The sequence below is a fragment of the Crassostrea angulata genome, chromosome 1 (genome assembly GCF_025612915.1).
Source record: "Crassostrea angulata isolate pt1a10 chromosome 1, ASM2561291v2, whole genome shotgun sequence".
In the NCBI taxonomy this organism is placed as follows: domain Eukaryota; kingdom Metazoa; phylum Mollusca; class Bivalvia; order Ostreida; family Ostreidae; genus Magallana; species Magallana angulata.
Window position 1 is genome coordinate 14,874,025 of NC_069111.1, and position 16,020 is coordinate 14,890,044.

The 16,020-nt window shown below is 36.8% G+C and overlaps 2 protein-coding genes across 5 annotated transcripts; both read right to left on the bottom strand.

The window, feature by feature from the left end:
- Positions 1-216: 216 nt before the first annotated feature.
- LOC128186840 (3-hydroxyisobutyryl-CoA hydrolase, mitochondrial-like) lies at positions 217-8,544 on the bottom strand. Of its 4 annotated transcripts, XM_052856785.1 has the most exons (13): positions 8,446-8,544; positions 8,136-8,224; positions 6,871-6,910; positions 6,593-6,629; positions 6,286-6,438; positions 5,751-5,835; positions 5,187-5,267; positions 4,914-4,966; positions 4,497-4,575; positions 2,604-2,836; positions 2,366-2,521; positions 1,776-1,914; positions 217-937 (listed from the first exon to the last, which is right to left on the bottom strand). In XM_052856785.1, the coding sequence occupies exons 3-13, from the start codon at positions 6,882-6,884 to the stop codon at positions 819-821; spliced, it is 1,149 nt and encodes a 382-aa protein (XP_052712745.1). In that variant the 5' UTR covers positions 6,885-6,910; positions 8,136-8,224; positions 8,446-8,544; the 3' UTR covers positions 217-818. The 4 variants fall into 4 exon arrangements, with proteins under 4 accessions (XP_052712745.1, XP_052712733.1, XP_052712754.1 ...); XM_052856773.1 differs by lacking the exons at positions 8,136-8,224; positions 8,446-8,544 and adding an exon at positions 7,255-7,381; XM_052856794.1 differs by lacking the exons at positions 8,136-8,224; positions 8,446-8,544 and adding an exon at positions 7,186-7,210.
- On the bottom strand, positions 8,456-15,987 carry LOC128186870 (uncharacterized). Its single transcript, XM_052856816.1, has 4 exons — positions 15,359-15,987; positions 12,071-12,220; positions 8,885-8,995; positions 8,456-8,769 (listed from the first exon to the last, which is right to left on the bottom strand). The coding sequence occupies exons 1-4, from the start codon at positions 15,437-15,439 to the stop codon at positions 8,695-8,697; spliced, it is 417 nt and encodes a 138-aa protein (XP_052712776.1). The 5' UTR covers positions 15,440-15,987; the 3' UTR covers positions 8,456-8,694.
- Between the last annotated feature and the right edge of the window lie 33 nt (positions 15,988-16,020).

Consider the following 16,020-nt stretch of genomic DNA (forward strand, 5'->3'; position numbering starts at 1 on the left):
TGCAATAGGCGACATACAAACGCATAACAGGGATAAGTTATGGAAGATCAAATAAAGACATGAATGAGGGGTGTACATGTAGTAGCAAGCTATGAACAAATCTTTCAACTCTGAACCATTCTGAAGTTAACGTCTTTTGGAAAAACTTTCTTCTCAAGAAATATGAAATACCATATCTTTATCAAAGAAAATAGAATATAGAAGGCTTCCTTTTAATTAAACAAATCTCTTCTTGTCAAAGACTTAAACACAAATCGTACAATATACAGATAAATTGCATATCACCTTAATCCCTGTTGATAAATGAAAAGACATTGCTTTTTTGAAATTTTGTATTCATTACTCATTCAGTAACACATATTGACAAATACTGCATGTACATGTATGAACATTGAAACAATCCTTCATTTACATCATACATGTATAATATTTTGTCATTAAAATCAAACATGTTGTAAATAAACATCATTAATACTTGTATGCCATTTTCTATTTTAATTAATGTTTAAATAATTGACTTTATTTAATACTTAGGGACATATAAAAGAAAACAATATCTCAAATAATCAAATAACATATAATGTTTTTTTTTTAAATTGACAACCAATAAACCAAAACAATTAACTAAATTACTTTAAATCAAAAGTGTACAAGTCATGTATAAAGGTTAAAAGGTTAAAAATGTTGCATTTCGTTGTGAGTGAAATTCCAACTTCTCACATTTGAAATACATCGTACACTATATAAAGAGCACCTGAGTTCACATGGCTTTTATTAGAGAGTTTTGATTCTCATTTAAATATTCTCATAATTTATTATTATAATTTTAATTCCCTCTCTTCTGGTAAAGGTGAGAAGTACCAGTCCACTTTCTGTGGGGTCACTTTTTCTAAAGTCGCTGGATTCCACTTTGGACTCTGATCTTTATCTACTAGAACTGAATAAAAATACAATGTATCAAAGATTTTGAAATCATTTCTTTTAATTATTCATGTATTATGTCCAGTAAATATACAGGGATATTATGAAACTTTGAAAACATGGATGCTTACTTTTGTTAAACATGTTTATAGGATAAAAGGATTAAAAGTTTCATCTTGTGTATAAGGAATATAATCCTGGGGCAAACATTATGATTCAGCTTGAATATTCTCAATACTGGTTTCTAAAATTTCACAATTTTATGACATTTCCTGTGGAACAATTTTGCTTGTAAAATAAAAATCTACCCCCTTGAGGCCATTCACAATAGTCATTGTACAAACAAACTTGAAACTTTTATACTCTAAGTGGTTTTAATATTCCACGATGTTAAAATTTCACAATTTCTCTAAAAGTACCAATCACGTTAGTTTTAATTTTACCCTCCAAGGAAACCAGTTGATCAAAGTATAAACAATAAAACATTTTAAAAACTTATGTTAATATTTACGAAGGATTTAATTTTGAGGAAAAAAGATAAATCATGAACATAGTGAAATTAAAATCATCGTGATTATTTGCCAATCTATAGTATACCAGCTTTCTGCAGCATTAACTTTTTCCAGCTATTTCTGATACAAATTTTGACCCCCTTTGGATTTTTCCTGAGCCCTTTAAGTTAAAGTTTGAACTCTAAAGCCCTTCCCCACAAGATGCACCGTGCAAAGGTTTGGCTCTGTGGACTTAGACAAGACGATGAAAATGTGAAGAGTAAATACCGAAACAATGACAAATATTGATCAGGAAAGTTGAGCCTTCAGCTCTGGCGATCTACAGAGATTAGGCATTCTTACGTGCTCTAACACCCTCGTAAAAGTCGTGGTCCTCTACACAGTGCTGACTAAGTCGGTATTCCATGACAAGAACATCCTGCAAGGTCATCGTCTCTGCCTCAAGAATCTGTCGCAGGGTTATTTTCATTGATGTAGGGGACTACAAATGTTCAGATTTTTAAATTTTTAAGAATTGTTTAAAAATCTAGAGAAACACATTATATGCAATATATAAAACACCAAACACAATCCTTAATCAAAATTAAACATGTATCTACACCAATATACATGCATGTATAAGTCTCATAAAACGTTGTACATTTATGTTTCATACTGTATAAAGGTATACCTGTTGTATTTTTGCCCCTTTTGCCCTTGTTGTCAACGGGAAAATTTAAGACTGGACTTAATGCAAGCTCAAATTATCTCTCTTATAACACAACTTTGTCTGGGTAAATTCAAACATGGCAAAAATTTCTTCAAGTAATAAGGGCAAAAATAACATGGGCGAAAATATACAGCCCATATATACAGTATTTGTGTAATATAAATCAAATGCAAAGGAATCTTGAGAGTTTACAATGCACTGCACTTCTTTTCCTTCTTTATACCATTTTGCTGAGTGTATCCAGCTGTTTCCTGGCCCATTCTGATCCCTCCATTTTCAAATTGTGTACGATTTCTTCAACTGTGTCGCCGTTGAACAGCCTGTCAATCTCCTCTATATGGGGCTCCAACACAAAATCTGTATCCGGTATGTCTGTGCTCTATAAATACACACATATCCATCTTTATAAAATGAAAAAATGAAATGCTGGAAAATTGACCCCAAAAATTGTTGCTACCTACCATGCTTTGGTACTTGTCCAAGACTTCCCCTATATCATGAGCACGTGCATTTTCCATTGCTAACAGGGATTTTTCTAAGTCTGCTAATTTATCTGACTGTACAAAATGAGTAGCCACCCCAGCTTTCAGCACATCTCTGCCTTTTAGTCTGAATCCACTGAGGGCCAAGTAAATCCCCAGTTTGCCTCCTAGTCGCGGCAAGAAGTACCCTCCTCCAACGTCAGGAAACAGACCTATAGAAACATACCAGTAAGTGTATAACAGACGGGTATGCGGGAGTCAGGTGTGCACAGGTATTGTCCATCAGTATCTTGATACGTCTTCCATAATTATATGTTTGATGATGTAAATTAAGCTCTGGGGAATATTACTGACTTTATAAATACTGTAAATTCCTAATTTAACGCAAGGAATTAATATCCGTGTAAAATCGTGAGAAGCCCGTCTCGTGAATTCTATAATCTTGCTTTCAATTTTGGAACACATGTAAACTACATGTACATCGAACTATGATAAAATTTCGACATTTGCGATTTTTTGTGTTCCCGCGATTTGATGGTAAATCATTGAATCGCGGTATTAAGTACTCGCGTAAAATAAGGGCGTAAAATAAGGAATTTACAGTACTGGTATACATTTTCCAATTATCTAATGAACTAGCTCCCACAAAGTCCAATTTTTTCAGACCGGGAGCTACAGACCTGCAGATACTAATAAAATTAACAGACTTAATTCAATCTAGACTTAATGTACATGCAGTACCGATCAGACCCCACCTAACAGAACGTAAACCCCAACTAAACCCTGGGTTTACTTTTGGGGTTTACTTAAGGTTTACTAGAGTAGACCCAGTGTAAACTCTGAGTAAACCCAAAGGAAAGCCAGAGTGGCAAAAGAGAGTAAACCCTGATCAGGAATATACCCCTAAAAGCAGATGCTGCAAGTGTATTTGGAATATAGAAGGGGCTGGATTAACAGGTAGTAGGATGGTAAGATAAAAGACGGGTCTGCTTCACACTTCAGTGTGTACAGTGGACCCAAAAAGCAAACCCAGAGTAAACCCATTGTAAACCCCGAGTGGACAAAAGTTTTCATAAAGCAGACCCAGAGTAAACCCCCCAAAGTACCGGTACATGTGTAAACCCGGGGTTTAGTTGGGGTCTGCTCTGGTATTAGGTTGGGTCTGATTGGTATTGTACATGTGTCATTATTTGAAGTGTGTAGAAATTTCACTGTTTGTAGGATGTTTCAATTTTGTTACCTTCATCGATTGTTTTGATTCTCATTGCACTTATATGTATACTGTGGAATCATTTCATTTCGTGGGGGCCAATTTTCGTGGATTGTTGGTTTTTTGCTTGTTCATGGGGATCTAATTTTGAGGATGAGTCAGTTTTCAGTCTCAGTAGGTAAATCAAACCTTTTATAATTAGTTTTCGTTGAGGATGTAATTTTGTGGGCGAGGGCTACCCACGAATACCACGAAAATTGAGCCACCATGAATTTTAATGATTCCACAGTATTCAATTAAGAAATAAACGGCAATTTAAAAAGTTCACCAAAATATGTACTTGGCTTCTCAGATGATTTGACCACACATCAACCAAGTTCATATCCCATGCAGTGAACTTTTTAACATTGCTGTTTATTACATATATTTACGTTTGAGAATGGCAAATCATTGAGAATCAATAATATAACAATATTTTACATTTACAATATTGCAACTGTCAAATGATGAGTGTGTGCCATAATCATTGAGATGTCATAAATTTGTAAAAAGTTCACAAAAAATTGAATGTTTTCGCCATCGAATAGGTTCATATAAGGAAGCGTATTTGCAAATGTTAATATTAATATTTAATAATTATTAAGTGGAAGTGCATGCATTACCTATGGCTGTCTCTGGCATTGCAAACAATGTTCTCTCTGTAGCAACCCTGAACATTCCATGCACTGATAACCCAACACCCTGTCAAAATAAACATATATCAAACAACATTATACAAGTACACCTGTAAACCAACTTTCATTCACAGCAACTTTATGTCATGATTTACTGGGTCTAAACTGGCTCGTGGTGACTAATTCTCACAATTGAGAATTCGATTATTTCAAAATAAATATACCAGAGACCTTTGATTGTTGCTTTGCGGCAGAAATATTCACATCAACAAGGCTCTTGTGAACCTCACAAAATATTCTAGCAGGCGAATAAAAGTTGGTTTACAGTATTCAGTTACAGTGTATGGGCTGTCAAAATTCCATACCACAGCTACATTTACATCTGTATAAGCTGTTTGTACTTACCCCTCCCATAGTTATACCATCTATCAGTGCAACGTATGGGATTTCATATGTGCCTGGAGAGTAAATCAACAAATGTTTTTAGGTATATATTTTTAAATAATATTCTTATCATAGGAACAAATTAACAAATCCTCACTGCCAGAAATCCAAACAATAACAACAATTAACAAATCAACAACATAATGAAAAAAAAAATACCAATGTTGGCTTTAAGCAGTTATTTTGTTTTTGATATCTTTTCAAGAATTATGAAGCAATGCTTTCAGATCTTACCAATTTTGTTATTAAGCATGTATTCCTCTTTAAAGAAATCTTGAGACAGTCTGTCACCAACTTTCCCTGCCTCCGTAACAGCTGCAGAACAAAAAAAAAAACTCCTCCTTTTAAGTTTAAATCATAGCTTAATATGGCTTTCATCATGCTCAATTTTAAAAAAAAGTTTCTCTATTAACAATCAAAATTCATAATTTCATAGTAGATTATGTTATAAGACTGGTCCCCCTTGGTCTAGTATCAGTGAAGCAAATACTGTAAACCAACTTTTATTCGCGTGTGAGAAATTTTCACGAGGTTCGCGAGAGCCTCGTTGTCGCGAATATTTCTCACCGCAAACCAGTCTTTATCATATGGTTGTTATAACAAAATACGGGTCTGGATAAGGCTTGGACGCGAACATTAATTTAGTCGGCGCGAACCAGTTTATTGGAAGTAAATCGCGAAATAAAGTAGCCGCGAGCGAATAAATGTTGGTTTACGGTATATAAGACAGATACACAGCCAGGTACAAAAACATACACATATACCAGCATGGTTCAATTTAAGAAACATATTACAGACCTCTGATATCACCCCCAGCACAAAATGCCTTATCCCCGGCTCCTTTAATAATCACCATTGTTGTGAGAGGTTCATTCTCCCATGCCTGGAAAATAAAAACATTGCAATCAAAATTTTTCTTCTACATATATATTGGACATTAATATCACAAGCATTATTGTGCAGCAGTGTGAAAAGAGGCCCTCAATGTCTTTCTTCATCTTACATGTACATACTGTATAGTGTATATTTACATTAGTATTTGCTTATTTCCATCAATACAAGTAAAGAAAAATACTAGCTGTCACATGACATTTTGAACTGACAAGGGCTATCTGCAGTATTTCTTTAGATAGTTAACATATGAGACAAGACTTGTTGATAAATGTTCAAAAAGTAATTCACCGTTAAGCCAATACAAGCATATTGTAACGAACTAAACAAAACAAAAAAAACTTCATGTACAATGTTCAAATATGGTCACTCAAATTCATCATACAAGAATGGTTTATTATGAATTCAAAATCAAGTTATGTGCATATAGTGTATTACTAACTGTTAATTGTGGGTGAATCTTCCTGATCATGGAAAGGTTCAACGAATTCAGAACTTTTGGTCTGTTGAGAGTTATCACCCCCTTAGTGTCGATTGTCTCTAATATCACATCATCTGGTGCTGATGTACTAAAGTTGTACGATGAAGTCATTTTCTAGACAGATAAAAAAATCATCAAAATTCTATAATAAAATAAAAAAAAGCAATAAAAGATTTTAATATTCAAAATTTATGATCAAAAATCAGCTAGATTTAATACCATTAAATCATTACGTAATTAATTGATGCTAAACATGATATGTACTCACAACATGCTGAAACACCACTGACAACCGCTGGAGACTTCTATAAACATTAATTATATTTTTTACGAGTAAAAGCGAAATGATGACAAAATGTATGAACATCTAGTGTATTCTTATATATTGATTCTATTATAAAACATAAAACGACTAATTATCATTTAATGTGTCTCATAAATCTCAGTGTTGGAAAGAAAAATGCAAAATTGTTTAAACTATCAATTAGCAGAAATATCTCGTTATTACATAATCAAAACTCCATAGCGTGAAATTTGATACCATACCGTCTTATCAGCATGTCTGTGTCCGAAGTACTTTCAACGCCTGAAAGAACAGATTAAATAGATATAAAAAAGCAAAGTGTTAATGCATACGGCAATTACACTTTGCTTAAAAATAGCAAAGACACTAGATAAATATGTTTGTTAAATATGTAAAATGATGAACAACTTAGTGTGTTCGGTAAATATATAGTTTTTAGCTGTTACACTGTAACGTTACGCGTCGGATTATAATTCTATCTTAAATAATTTCTTACTTTTCATTCCTTAAGCATAAATAACGGTACACTTAAAAGCCCACACTATTAAAAAATCTACCCTGATTTAGATGTTAGTCGCAATGTACTGAATAGATAAGCATGCAAATATTTGGGGATCTCACTTTACCTGATGAAGGACAACGAACTCTCCGGTCAATGAAGATAAGTTTAGTGGCCAAAATGACTAAACGAAGAACCGATGGATGATATGGCTGAGAAATATGAATCCGAAAGGACATGCTTTGCATATTGAATGAAATGCAATCTTATAACTTATGACATAATCGTAACAGATGAATCATATATCTATTCTCATAAAAAAGTCGTATTCAGAGGGCTTATTTGAATAATAATAAAAATATTTTTGTTAATAACCCGAATTCAGGTTATATTCAGTGATTGCAAATGATAAAAACCGCAAAAAATAATTTGCAGGGAAACGCGGAATGTTTTCTGCTTATGGTGACGGAGTTTGGGTATTCGGGGATATATAGGAAAAAAATCTATAGGTGATGAGATATCCATGTAGAAGACCTTTCGGTCGACATTCAGTTGACTGAATGGCAGAGCTTCTTCCTGTGATTCAAACACCTACTGCATGAAGTCCTTGTCTCAGTAACGAACAGACGAGGGTGTGATGATCATGCATGATCATATTCACTGATTAAAAATGTGAACTGAATTAGCGTTTGTTTATTTATTTATGTAGGTAAATATTTCACTTGCTTTAAGGCTCCGCTAAATTTGATCTGATAATAAAGAAGAAAAATTATTACAGCGATATGAAAAATGGGAATGTATTATTTTTTTTAATATATTGTTTTGACTTTAGTCTGTAGAATTCAGGGGTAACTGAATGGGTCGGTAAGTACGACTTGTTGAGGTTTCAGGGGGATTTAATGGAAACATCTCCCGGTCCTAAAAGAAATAAAATTTTCTATATTTCATAGCAGAGAGAGAGAGAGAGAGAGAGAGAGGGAGAGAGAGAGAGAGAGCGAGCTTGCTTACTACGGGATCAGTAAAGAAGTCTTCTATCTGTTTTCGTCTTGCCGCTCTGGCTCCCTAGATACTTCCCTGCAAGGTTTCTCATTATCACCCTTATAAATGACAAAAATGTCAAAAGTATATTTTGAATACATAAAATATTTCAGCAAATTTAACTTGGGATATATAAGCGATTTTGGATAATTAAGACGATGCTACTGCATGTATACTCCATCTGAAGTCTTTTTTTAGCCAATATCGTAATATCCTCTTCGAATTTATTAATTTTGAAAATTAATTCAATATGTTTTCTTTGTGCTTATGCAACACAAACCTCGTCTTCATTTGACGATCCAGTCTGGATCAAAGACCACTTCTTAGTTGAGCCCTCGCTTTGTAAATACGATGTTGCTGGTTGTTGTTTGTGTCGTTATTCAGTAAATAGAATTTTGGTAAAATGAAAATTAAGAAGCAGTTATAAAATGGAAAAAAGATAAATAAACGGATAAATAAATGGATACCGGTACAATTTTTATCTTGACTTAAAGTTGACATGTTTCTTACATGATGATCGTCCTTGACATCAGCGAGTTGGTGACCTAGCTTTGATAATCTGTGTGCAACTTCCGGTCTCTATAATTCCGTCACTCAGAGATTTCTGTGATAAATAAAGGTAGATTTATAGGACTGTGTAAATGAAATAAATAATCATGATATCACTATAATTGCTTTGAGATAATATTTTCAGGTAGGTTAGTGTCAAAGTTAACAACCTTGACGATATAGTTTCCACCATCGTTTGATGTGACCCTCGATAAAGAAAGAGGTTCTACAGGCCTGGATCTCGAGGTAACTTCTCCAGTTTTAGTATTCGAGATACAAATCTATGAATAGGCAAAAAAAAAATAAAATCAGATACTGTTCTTTCTCGCCCCACAAACGGTCACTATTTACTCTCTCACCAGACTCTTCTAAATTTTTCTCTCTTTTCTCGCTCACAACCCATCTAAGACCATTCAATCTACTCTCACCACGCTCTTCTTTAACTCCACTATGTTCCCTTTCTCTCTCTTTACTCTCGTCTCTCTTACCCCTCCCTCTCATCCAACCCTGTAACCCCCCCCCCCCCAATCTCTCTCAACCTACTCATCCGTATCTCTCACCCCTCAAACTCACCCCACTATCTCACTGTACTTTCTCGCACAACACAATCACCCCTCTCTCTCACACACAAATCACTCACCCCTCAATCTCTCTCGCCCCACTCACTAACCCCTTCTCTCTCTCGCCAAATTCACTCATCCCTCACACTCTCTTTCGCCACACTTACCTTTCTCTCTCTCTCGCCCACTTACTCTCCCCTCTTTCTCTCGCCCCACTCACTCCCCTCTCTCTCTCTCTGGCCGCATTCACACACCCCTTCTCTCTCGTCTCACTCAATTATCCTTCTCTCTCGCACCACTCACTCATCCCTCACCCTCTCTCTCTCGCTTACTCACCTCACTCTCTCCACTCACCCCCTCTCTCTCTCTCACCCCACACACTCACCCCTCACTCTCTCTTGCCCCACTCATCATCTCTCACTCTCTCGCCCCACCCACTTATCCCTCACTCTCTTGCCCTATTCACTCATTCCTCACCCTCTGTGTCTTCCCCACTCACTCACCCCTCTCTTCCTCCACTTACTTACCTATCTTACTCTCTCGCCCAATCACTCACCCATCTCTCGCTCCACTAACTCAACCCTGTTTTTCTCGCCCCACTCACATCCCTCACTCTCTCTTTCGCCCAACTCACTCACCTCTCACTCCACCCACCCCTCTCTCTTTCGCCCCCTTACTCTTCCCTCTATTTCTCGTTCCACTCACTCACTCCCTCTCTCTCTAGCTACTCTCACACATCCCGTCTCTCTCGCCCCCTCATTTCTCTCTCTCGCCCCACTAACTCAACCCCCTCTCTCTCTCGCACTACTTACTCTACCTAGTCTCTCTCTCGCCCAACTCACTCACCCCTCTCTCTCGCCCCACTCTCATTTGTTACTCTCTTTCGCCCCACCTACTCACCTCTCATTCCACTCACACCTCTCTCTTTCACCACACCTACTCTACCCTCTCTCTCTCTCTCTCCCGTCCCACTCACCCCTCTCTCTCTCGCCCCACTCACTCATTTGTTACTCTCTTTCGCCCCACCTACTCACCTCTCATTCCCATCACCCCTCTCTCTTTCACCACACCTACTCTACCCTCTCTCTCTCTCTCTCTCTCCCGTCCCACTCACCCCTTCTTTTGCTCGCCTTGCTCATACCTCACTCTCTTTCGCCCGACTCACTCGCCCCGCTCACTCACCTCTCTCTCTTTCGCCCCACATACTTACCCCTTCTTTCACTTGCCCCACTCATCCCTCACTCTCTTTTGCCCCACTCACCCCTCTCTCTCTCGCCCCACTCACTCACCCCTCTCTCTTGCCCCACTCACTCATCTCTCTCTCTCGCCCCACTTACTCACCCTCTCTCTCGCCCCACTCACCCTCTCTCTCTCCCCTCTCACGCCCATATCATTCACCCTCTCTCTCGCCCACTCACTCCTCTCTCTCACCCCACTCACCAATCCCTCTCTCTCGCCCCTCTCATTTCTCACGCCCTACTCTCTCACCCCTCACCCTCGCCCCACTCACTCACCCCTCTCTCTCGCCCCACTCACTCACCCCACTCACTCATCCCTCACCCCACTCACTCACCCCCCCTCTCTCTCTCTTGCCCCATTCACCCTCTCTCTCCTCTCACGCCCCACTCATTCACCCCTCTCCCTCGCCTCTCTCCCTCTCCCCTCTCACTCACCCCCTCTCTCTCTCGCCCCACTCACTCACCCCCCTCTCTCTCTCGCCCCACTCACTCATCCCTCTCTCTCTCGCCCTACTCACCCTCTCTCGCCCCACTCACTCACCCCTCTCTCTCGCCCCACTCACTCACCCCTCTCTCTCGCCCCACTCACTCACCTCTCTCGCCCCACTCACTCACCTCTCTCTCGCTCCACTCACTCACCTCTCTCTCGCTCCACTCACTCACCCCTCTCTCTCTCGCCCCACTCACCCTCTCTCCCCTCTCATTCACCCCTCTCTCTCGCCCCACTCACTCACCCCTCTCTCTCGCCCCACTCACTCACCCCTTTCTCTCGCCCCACTCACCCCTCTCACTCACCCCACTCACTCACCCCTCTCTTTCGCCCCACTCACTCACCCCTCTCACTCGCCCCACTCACTCACCTTTCTCTTTCGCCCCTCTCACTCGCCCCACTCACTCGCCCCACTCACCCCTCTCTCTTGCCCCACTCACTCACCCTCTCTCTCGCCCCACTCACTCACCCCTCTCTCTCGCCCCACTCACTCACCCCTCTCACTCACCCCTCTCACTCGCCCCACTCACTCACCTCTATTTCTCTTGCCCCAAACACTTACTCCTTCTCTCTCGCTCCACTCACTCATCCCTTTCTCCCTTGTTCCACCCACTCATCCCTCACTCACTCCCACTTACTCCTTGCTCTCTACACTCACTTTTTCTCAGCTCACTCACTCCCTCTCTCTCTAGCTACACTCACACATCTCACCTCTCGCCCGCCCCACTCTTTCTTTTTAGATGGGAGAAAGGGGTGAGGTGTGAGAGGGGATAGTTGGGTGAAAAAATGAGTGAAATGGGGGAGAGGAAAAAGCGTGGGGCGAGTGAGTGAATGAGTGAGCAAGTGCTTCCCTTACTCACACTTTCAATTTAATCTCCCGAACACTCACTCTCCCCCTGATCTCCTCCTCCTCACTCACTTCCTCTCCTAAAGATAACAACAAGACATATAACTTTATTCATATAACTTAAACCGTGTAAACATCCAAGTCCAAATCAAATTATTTTAAGAAGTTGCACAAATTTTCTTCAGTGGCGTCTCTGTACTTTTTCAAGAAATCAAACATACACAATCAAGACGTCTTTTATTGCCCGGGAGAATTCCAATACCAGCAGTTGCGTTTCGAGTTTCATGAACTAACTTCTTAATGATGAATCCTTTGTACATGTTATTCGTGATGCTCCTCAATAGGTTTTGATGCTCTGTCCTCTTCATTAGCTACAAAGACATAAACAAAGACATAGGTAATCACAACCTTGATCATAATAAATGTACATGAAATCATAGTTAATGTTCTTTTATCAAAGTATAGGATATTGCAGAGTGGTTTGCACAATATCATATCATAAAATACAAAATTGTTTGATAAAATATGTCATGATACAACATAGCTATAACAATATCATATTAAATAAAATAAAATTGTATCATGTTATATAATACATCATCGTTTCATATAATACAACATTGTGTCATAATTATGAAACAGTATCATATTTATATATACAATATCATATCCATAGACGAAATATCATATGATATGATATCATGTCATATGATACAATATATTACAACATAATATCTTAAAATATCTTATCATATAAAACAATATATTATATTATATGATAATTTTATATATATATATATATATATATATATATATATATATATATATATATATATATATATATATATATATATATATATATATATATATATATATATTTTATATATATATATATATATATATATATATATATATATATATATATATATATATATATATATATATATATATATATATATATATATATATATATATATATATATATGATATTGTATCATGTGATATTTTGTATCATATGATACAACATTATTAAACCACATGATACAATATTATATAATACAATATCATATGATTCAATATAAAAGGGATTAGGAATAATAATGATATATATCACATATCAACAATCGTATCTATCAAGCAATTCTGAGTGAGGAAGGGCAATGTTGTCATAGTATCCTTGGTGATGGAGTTTAGACCCTCTGTCTCGGCCTATATGTACCCCCCCCCCCCCCATCTCAAATTACTGATCATAGGCGTCGGAACGGGGGGGGGGCACTTTTTTGAAAAGGTAACTATTAGATACATAGCATCAGGGAGGGACTAGCCTCCCCACTTTTTTCGCAGCAAAAATAATTGTTCCTAAATTTACCTTAGTGAAGAAAAATATTGCAAGTGATACTGAAAATTGGTAATGAGATTATACTAGCACAAGATATATTTTGAATCAATGCAAACCTGTAATTAACTGTTCAAAAAACTTAAACCTAATCCAGCATCAAGATAATCGCGATCAAGCTCTGTATCTGAAGCTATCCCTATTTACACACCCATTGTTACATTTAACTGTTTAAGACTGTTTAAGTCTACTTCATTTTGTAAACAGTTCCAAGACCCTAACACAATTTAAGTTGTTCTAAAATTAGGGATGATAATCGGTTACAAAATTGCTTACCGGTTAATTGCATGAAGTTTCGACCGATTAACCGGTTACATGTAACCATATCAGAAATTACTTTTTGGAGACATATCTTTTTTATTTCATTTCAAAAAAAAATTTACGTGCACGAAGACTCAAATTACGTAAATTTGTCAGAATGGTCATGTTTAATGAGAACACTTCATTATTTAAAAAATGAGAGAAAATAGTAACGCACATGTGACAATGAACAAGCATTAAATAGCATGTGCATTTTTTTTTTCATAGTTACACTACATTGTCACTATCATCATATTAAACCAGCAATCCTTTCGTTTCAGTTTTTGTTAAAAAAAATACTATCGGATCAATAACGACAGATGATAATCGGCTTTTTAAGTTTGTTAACAATGATGCCTGTCGCAAAAAATATCTTTTTAGATGGCAGTGATGTACCTGGTAATAATAAATATTTCTTGCTAGACCAAAAAAATTTTGAAACAGTACTTATTCAGTTTCAGACCACCATTTCAGAGGATCAACGTTTTGTCTTCAGATTGTTTTGAAAAGCTGTTAGAAAGTCCAACAATTATTTAGCTTTACATTTGTTTTGGAGGGGTGGGGGTGTTGTTCTGTGCTGATGCGCTCAAGTTGCGCGCGTTTAATAAATGGTAAATCATCCAGCAGAAATGAGAATGTAATTTTGAAACTGTCAGTATATTTTATGCACCTTTCACACGTAGTTGTATTGTGTGGTCTATACAATGAAAAAATTTAAGATTATGAGATTTAGAGAACGAAGCAACCACATTATTAGCAATATTACATTTGTATGTACAAAAGCAAAGATTTTCCCATAAAAACGGCGACAGAAAGAATATGTATAGTATCAAAATGGGATTTCATGATCATTCACGCATAATTAACCCCCCCCCCCCCCAAAAAAAAAAAACGCCGCTGGACATTAAGGACAATTTCTAGGTGTTTAAACAGAAATAAGCACCTTTAACTCCAGTACACATCCCACGATTTAATCAACACGGTGTAATACCTAAACGGCTGCTATTGGTAAAAATAACGCGGTCAATGTTTCTATTCGAAAATTATAAGGCTACTAGCTGAAATAGTAAGTATTTTTCTTCGTACATTGAAGAAAATGCTCTTATATTCAAACATTTTAGCTTACTAGTGTAGTAGTTGACAACCCTTACGGAACAAAACCCATATTTTGACACTAAACTATCAGTCTATTTTGCTACAAAAAAAGGATTTAAATTAAACCATACAAGCGATTAATTGTCGTTGATTTGGGCACATGTCCAAGCAAACTAGTCTTTTGAACTTGATTGCGCCATATTTAAAGAAAATTCTAAGAAACTGAAGCGACATATTATTTGATATTAGTACTGTGTATAGTTTACTGGTCAGAATTTTCCATTTTAATCGTTTATTAAAAAACTATAAAGATATAACTTCAAAGAACCCATGTTACGGCTACTATTAGACAACAATACCGGTTTCTATTGGAAATATAAAGTTCCTAACTTTAATGAAGTTACTTCCCCGTTATGCATTGAATTAAACAATTATGTTCAGTGTTTCTATACTACACTGTGATCTAAAAGGAAATCAGTTATCTATTAATGAAAGCTCTTAGCGATGTTTGAAAATGTTAAATTATGAACGTTCATCGTTCTTGGTGCATGTTGAATTTTTATGAAATTTTTCCGATTTATTTCTAATCTGATTAACCGATTACAAAATTAGTTTCTACAATTTTAAATCTAGATAAGCAAAATCACTTCCGGTATCTGAAGCTACATCTATGATTCATTTACATAGTGAAATCAATCAAGCAAATTTGAATAATTACGATTATTTGCATAAACATGTGGCCAGCTCCAAAAATCTTAATCTCCTCCAGCATCCGAAACCTATGGCTTAGATTCAGCATCCAAGCCTGTGGAGTGCATCATTTTCAGAAACGTTCGGAATCCCTCTCCCTTGAATTGAATTTTCATATTAAATATTTGAATTCTTCGTTAATCCAGCTTGTGATCACGTAAATATCTAATGCAGGGAACGACAACACGTCTTGATCAGAGAAGCTCACTTGATTTTACTGCAGGTAAAGTATGTCTCGGTTTCTCCTTTCTTTCTCATTTTAATGATTATTTGGTTTTCACAATAATCTTGGTATGAAAAGTATATCAATTTAGCGAAAAATATGGATAAATGTTATGTTTGTTTGTTCAAATGTCGCCTTTATCTTTTCAGAATAAAGGACATTGCTTAAAATAGTTGGTCTACCTACTAAACTTCGTATTGCAAACGACATGAAAGTACCCGGAAGGTTATATTGATAAATTGAGCAAAATGTTCAAAAAGTGTCCAAACGATTCCCAATGGTTTTCATTTCTGACAATTTCTCAGTGAAAAAAGGGAACATGTCATACGAATAAAATTTGATGGGACAGGGTTTAGTATAAATATTTTTAAAAAAAAAAACACACTTACAGAAGATAAAAGTACAAG